The sequence below is a fragment of the Siphateles boraxobius genome, unplaced genomic scaffold, assembly GCF_051911475.1.
Source record: "Siphateles boraxobius isolate OS27281-9 unplaced genomic scaffold, OSU_SipBor_1 22, whole genome shotgun sequence".
NCBI lineage: Eukaryota > Metazoa > Chordata > Actinopteri > Cypriniformes > Leuciscidae > Siphateles > Siphateles boraxobius.
In genome coordinates this window covers 360,001-367,329 of record NW_027508833.1, presented here as the reverse complement: position 1 = coordinate 367,329, position 7,329 = coordinate 360,001, and the positions used below count along the sequence as shown (strand labels likewise).

Genomic DNA, 7,329 nt, shown 5'->3' with positions numbered 1-7,329 from the left:
ATACGCTATGCAAATTCCGCAGACCCATGGCACTTCATCGCCATTGGCTCGTTTTGTAATACTCGAAGTCGATAGGTGTTCTAAGCGAAACCCCCATTCGTCGTCATCCGACGTAACTCGGAGTGACTACGAAAGGGAACTGTAGTTTTGTTTTCTTCCAGTTGCGCTCCATTTTTCTTACTGCTCTCTTAAGGGCCCGAGTGTGCTCGTTGTACCACGGCGTTGGACTATTTCTTTAAGCACAAAGGAGCAACTGTGTCTAAAGTGCTGGAAAAGAGAGAGTCAAAAGTTTATGTCGCAATATCGAGCTGAGAAGATGAAACTGATCAGGAATATTATTAATAAAGCAATCTTTAGTGGCAGAAGTGATAGGTCTAACAAGTCGACTTTGCAGCCTTGATTAAATTAAATATACATTAGACTAGATAATGATCTGAGATGTCGTCGCTCTGCTGTAGAATTTCAACGGCATCAACATTGATTCCATGTGATAATATTAGATCTAGAGTATGATTACGACCATGAGTAGGTCCTGACACGTGTTGTCTAACTCCAATCCACCTCATTCCTGACGACCTTACTGCATTTTGAATTATGGGTGGCACTTCCGGTTTGGGGAACTTCCATTCAAAAAGACTGAAACGAATAATTTCAAATTATATGGTTGCCCTAGAAATAAAGCTTATCCGTCAGTTCGTCTCAATTAGCTATCCGTTTTATTTCATGTTTTATTTAAGAATAACGTGAGAATAACGTAACACTTGGTATTTTAACGTGACATATAACAAGGATATCAATGGCAAGAGCTCTTTTCAGTCTTTGCTTTCTTTTCCTCGTGATTTTCTTTTTTCCTTTTGCATCCCGCTGTAATAGTATGAAAAAGGACAACATATACTGCACATTTGTGGTCTGTTCTTCCGATTTAATTTACAATATGCCATTGATAATTCATGAATGCACGAAGAATCCCTCTTTTTTTTTTCCCAAATCTTAAAAAGGTCTCTTTCCAGGTTTGTTTTCACAGGTAAATACAATTTATTATCTGTCAAAATGACTGAAATCACTTTGAAATAGTATCACGCAATGCTGATGTAAATATTTTTATTTTTATTAAGGCAAAGTATGTTACATAATAGATTACCACAGTGATATTTAACTGTCCGATTTTGCTGTGGAAAGATTCACACTTCTGGGGTTATTCGTGGTCTGTTGAAACTACCTTGTTGATGCTTTTACACTTTTAAATGTCCTTTTAATGTTCAATGATTAAAGGGTGAGTAGCATAATGTAATGTCATTGTACAAAGTTTAATATATATATATATATATATATATATATATATATATATATATATATATATTATTGCATCCATAGAGCTAGTCTTTCACTGATTGTTTACAGCTTAACGGAAGTTACACCCATAATTCGCGCAAAGCATCATGGGGCGTAGGAATAATATGGATAGAGTTCAGAATGTCTTTAAATGCCAATCCCAATGCATCTTTTTTTCTTATCTACATGTATATTAAAACCACCAACAATTAGGACTTTATCTGCAGCCAGTACTAACTCTGATAGAAAATCAGAAAATTCTTTGATAAAGTCTGTATGGTCCCCTGGTGGCCTGTATACAGTTGCCAGCACAAATCTGATTTATCTTTTACACTAGATAGTGTTACATTAAGCACCGACACTTTAAAAGAATTATATTTAAAACTAGACTTCTCAGTATTTCTGAAGATATTACTATAAATTACAGCAACACCTCACCCTAACTCACACACACACATATACACACACCCAAACCTAAACCTACCCATTACACAAACATTTCAGCATATATATATTTTCAAAATACATCATTTAGTTTGATTTATAAGCTGTTTTCCTCATGGGGACCAAAAAATGTCCCCACAAGGATTTTGGATTTTGCCTTCTTTGTGGGGACATTTTGTCACCGTAATGTAGGATTTACCAAGCCACACACACACACACACACACACAAACACACACACACACACACACACACACACACACACACACACACACACACACACACACACACACACACACACACACACACACACACACACACACACACACACACACACACACACACACACACACACACACACACACACACACACACACAAACATACATATGTAAGTCTATATCATCTCCATATTTAGCTAGATAAATATGTTTGCGTGTGAAAAAAAGTTTCTGTGAGAGATTAAAGATCATAGACACTGACACACTAACATGGTATGATATTTATTCACACAATTCCTTTTTAATATAGTGTTTAGTTGATCCTTCTCATGTATTGTGAACTGAACTGACTGTACACACACTGTAGTTTGGGGAACAGCCTCATGTTAATGTGAAGATTTACATGTGTCAGCGCCAGACAGGCTCATATTTGACTATTTGCCAAACGACACGAACATGATTTTGAAGCACAGCAGCTCCTTCTGCTCATTCACAAGCACTTGGTCATTGTCATTATGCTTGTTCATTATGATCAGTTAATGACCAATCAGAAAACAGGGAACGTTCTCAGAACTTCAGCTAATGTTCTGTCAAGGTTCTCTTAAAGTTATGATCAAATGTTCTTCCAGTAACGTTAATTGAACATTTGTTTAAAGTTATCGAATCTTTAATGATTTTTTCAGAACAAAAATATTATTTATACATCATTCATGGAATGTTCTTCTGAAACATTTTAGTTGGACGTTTGTCTGTTTTCTAAATGTTTCATGGTTTCGGAATGTTCAGAGATCATTTATAAGTAACATTCTATGATGTGTGAAGGATGATAAAATGAAATGTTCCCTTAACGTTCACATAGCCAACAAAAAAAAGTTTTTTTACAAATATAAAAAAACTGGACGTTTTGACCGTTCAGAGAACATTTAGAAATTAGGTTTTCACAACTTAATGGGAATGTTTGTAAAACGTTCTTAGAACATATAGTTGTTAGCTGGGTTAATATTGAAGAAGATTTATGTATTTGAATAGCATGTAAAATTTCCACTCATTTTACAAACAAATACATTTAATGGGGATACGATTTATGTAACTAAATGTGTTTTAAATACACAATAACCAATTTAATTTAATTTAATGTTTACTTTATTTCAAGTAACAAAAATGATTTTAGTTTTAGTTAACCATTATATATGTGTTCATTATATATAATAATAATAATGAATAACCATTATATATAGTGTAATATATAGTATTATACTATATATTTATCATCAATAAATCCAGTTTGTTCACAGCGAGCCTGAGATGTTAATCATGTATATTTTTTAACTGATTAAATGTAATTGTTTTCACAATGACCAGACTTACACTGATTCTTAAAAAATGCATTTTGAAAAAAAACATTATTTAAATAAAACCAAATAGATGCAAATAGCTACTAATAAACTGCCATGATTTTTTGAGTCCAGATTCATGTATGAGTTTTGAGTTCCATTCATGTATGACAGACAAATAACCCAAACGGATGGAAATTTTATATGCAATTAAAAATGCATACATCTTAAATGTAGACTTTAAAACTGCTGTTTGATTGTGTGTATGCCGAGAGCCGGTAACCCTGAGCTGGGTGGGTCCTGGACGCTCTTCACACTCATTTGCAATGCATATGGAAGGCTGGACGTCCTACCGGCTCGTTTCAGTGAGTTTTCCCAAACTCGTCATTCTAACTGGGGTCAATGAGTTGAAGCGTTAGACCAAAATGATTCGAACCCGTCCCACGCTACAGGAACCTGATATCAAAGAGTATCTCGTGAAGGGAGACAGGTTCACAAAATGGAAAGAAGTAAGTCAACATGATCATATTTTGGACAAAAAGACTGATAAAAAACATGAGATTAATCTAGATTCACAACAGGTGCTTTTTGGCCCTGAATCTGATAATGATCGGAAGTCTTCTAAAAAGACAAAATTATTATGTGACATCAGTGATTTTTGGGGGGAATATTTGTCAGTCTTTAATGAAAACAGGTCTCTTTTATCTACGTTTTTGGTCCATTTATGATTTTATATTCGTCACAAGCCTTCATTTGTAGCATGAGAATCAAATTGTAGCATCGTTTTACAATAAAATCTCTTGACAGGACTCCAAGAAAACCACACCGGTCACCATGAAGATGGATCCCAAAGGATTTTACCTGTACTGGATCAATCAGAGCAAGGTCAGATATAGCAACATGAGTTTATGGTGCATTCATTAATAGTTTATTATAATAATAATAATATAATAAGTATATTCTGGGGGGTCTTTTTTTGTTTATGCATTTCAGAGATCCTTCTCTTTGTTTTACATGTTTTTACTTTGTATGATTATTATAAATCATTTACCTGAAGTGATACCCACTTACCCCACAGTGGTAGTAATACCACAGTATTTTGACATATTCCATGATACTGAATGATTGCCATATTCATTTACCGCAGTATTTACATGGTGCTTCAAAGAGCACAGTCATACTACTATGGTAAATGTCCAAAAACCACAGTATTATGGTAGTACGGTGTTAAAACGAGTAATCTAGTCATGTAAATGACTTGTCGAAGAGCCGAATTTCAGTGTAAAAGAAAAATAAAGTATAAGTCGAACTCTAAATAAATGAGGTACATTTTATGTAACTTTACACCTTTACTTAGAAATTATAGTTTATTTTATATCATAGTATAATTGTAAAAAAATATGTGCTTCTGCCATTTTTATTACATTTTAAAAAAGATTTTTATTTAGCTTAATTTTTTTCAGTTTTAGTTATGGTAGTTTAAGTTAATAGTAGTTTAAGTTTATTTATGTTTTATTTTGGTTATTCGGCAAGGCAACAATTATTACATTAAGTTTAAGTGTTTTGTCTAATATTATTTCATTTTCATAACTACAAAATTTATTTTAATAGATTTAGTGTTAGTCAACAATAACAACACTGTAGACAACAGCATGTGATTTGTAAGGTCTTGTTTGCAATTATTCTACAATAATTGTACAAAAATGTGTATTTAATGGTATGTTGAAAACCTTTTGTTTATGAATGACAGATTTTTACATTTAATGCATTCGGCAGATGCTTTTATCTTACAATGCAGTAAAGCTATGTTTGACTGTTTCATGCATCCTCTGGGAATCAAACCCATGAAGTTGGCGTTGCGAACATCATGGTTAAGTTTGAGCTACATAAATTCATAGGCATTTTTATCACATGTATATATTTTACATTTTAATATTTAAGATTTGTTTTACAAGCTCCTGCCTATTATGCCTAAACAGCATCATCCAGATATAATATTCATTAGAGACACAGGCCTCCGAGCATCTTTCCTCCGTGTGTGTGTGTGCGTGCGTGTGTGTGTGTGTGTGTGTGTGAGTGTGTGTGTGTTTGTGTGTGTGTGCGTGTGCGTGCGTGAGTGTGTGTGTGCGTGCGCGTGCGTGTGTGTGTGCGTGTGCGAGTGTGTGTGCGTGCGTGCGTGCGTGTGTGTGTGCGTGTGCTGTGCGTGCGTGCGTGTGTGTGTTTGTGTGTGTGCGTGCGTGCGTGCGTGCATGCGTGTGTGTGTGTGTGTGTGTGTGTGCGTGTGCGTGCGTGCGTGAGTGTGTGTGTGTGTGTGTGTGTGTGTGTGTGCGTGCGTGCGTGCGTGCGTGTGTGTGTGTGTGTGTGTGTGTGTGTGTTTGATATGTGAGTGTATATTGATCGTGCTGATGAAGGTTTGCAGTGTGTCAGATCTCTCTCAGCTGAGAAACATTCAGGACGGCTGGATATAAACCAGCTCTGATCTGACAGCATGTTGTGTTATAATGTACATGCAGACACATCATTCACATAAACATCAGCTTCACTGTGTAGATGAAGGTTCAGTTCACTTGGGCTTATATAATCACTAAAAAAAAAACACATCCAGGCCAAAAATCACATAATCATTGGCATTTCATTTTAGTCATAAAATCCAGTGTTATTTTAGTATGATTTATCTGTACATTTGATCATTTCATGCATTATTTGAACCCTTAACTTTGGCGTTGCGAACATCACCCTAGTTTGAGCTACAGAAATTCATGCTATTGCTCTGATCCTGTCCTGTGCTTTACCTGTGATGTCATTTCCTGTGTGTTTCTGTCCTACAGGAAACAGAGTTTTTGGATGTCTCCACCATCAGGGACACGAGAGCAGCAAAATATGCCAAAGTCCCGAAAGTATGTGCCGTATCCATGTTATGTAATGCATGTTTTCTTGCATAACTCATGACTAAACAGACCTGGCCTTCAGACGGAGAGTCTGTGTTCGATTCATTGTTGCATTTGAGTATTTGTGTGAATTTGCCTTGCAAACAGCAGCGTTCATCGTTCATGCCACAATCACACACTTACACAGCAATCATAACTCATCTCCAAATCACAAAGAACTACAGAAATTGAGCATTAAAATATGAAAATACTGATCATCCTTCTCACAAAGTTACATTTATGCCTTTAACTGATGCTTTCATCCAAATCAAGGAGCATTTTTGACAAGCACATTTTTAAATACTATTAGAAATGTAAACAGAATATTATTGATATTATATTTGATGTATTGAAATCATTATATAAATGATGTTCGCTCCATCACACACAGCTGTTGACCTCGTATTTCTCCCTTCACTGATTTGCATGAAGCCGGATTTGTTTGCCGGTCTGGGTTGTTCTTGTTGATGGCTCATGTACAGTATGAAAAGCAGACGTTATGGATGAGATGTTTGACTTTACCAGAGCTTTCACTCTTAAGTATCGCTTGCTGTGATATTTTGGTATCTGATGCAGTGATGTTCAGAGATATAAAGTGTCCAGGTAATTTTAAGTGAATTTTCATGTTCTCAAGTAATGACTTATGATTGTTTTATGATTGTTGCTTTCAGCATCCAAAAGTTCGTAATGTGTTCAACATGGATTTTCCTGACAGTCATCATCTGGCGAAAGCGCTGACGATCGTAACGGGCGCCGACACCGTCAACCTCACCTACCACAACTTCTTTGCTGCAAAAGAAGTGGCCCAGGTATCATACTTCATATTTTTATTTATTTTAAAACAATAATCACATACTTTGAAACATCCCTGTTAAAAAGTATAATAAAAAAATCATATAAAGTAGATATATATTACATTTTAGTAATAGTTTGGGGTCAGTAAGTTTTTTTTTTCAAGATTCATTAAATTGATCAAAATTATCTAATAGATAGATAGATATATAGATAGATAGATAGATAGATGTATATATAGATAGATAGATAGATAGATAGATAGATAGATAGATAGATAGAT

General features: G+C 35.1%; 1 protein-coding gene across 9 annotated transcripts in view; it reads left to right on the top strand.

The window, feature by feature from the left end:
* The first annotated feature begins 3,430 nt into the window (after window positions 1-3,430).
* The window catches only part of plcb2 (phospholipase C, beta 2), a 60,956-nt gene continuing 57,057 nt past the window's right edge, over window positions 3,431-7,329 (top strand). For 5 of the 9 annotated variants that reach the window (XM_077238272.1, XM_077238273.1, XM_077238270.1 and 2 more), the window contains exons 1-5: window positions 3,431-3,692; window positions 3,780-3,836; window positions 4,135-4,212; window positions 6,156-6,224; window positions 6,926-7,063. In XM_077238272.1, coding sequence (XP_077094387.1) covers window positions 3,654-3,692; window positions 3,780-3,836; window positions 4,135-4,212; window positions 6,156-6,224; window positions 6,926-7,063 — 381 coding nt within the window. In that variant the 5' untranslated portion in view covers window positions 3,431-3,653. Of the gene's footprint in view, window positions 3,837-4,134; window positions 4,213-6,155; window positions 6,225-6,925; window positions 7,064-7,329 lie in introns of all 9 variants that reach the window. The other 4 variants (XM_077238275.1, XM_077238277.1, XM_077238274.1 and 1 more) reach the window with 2 other exon arrangements.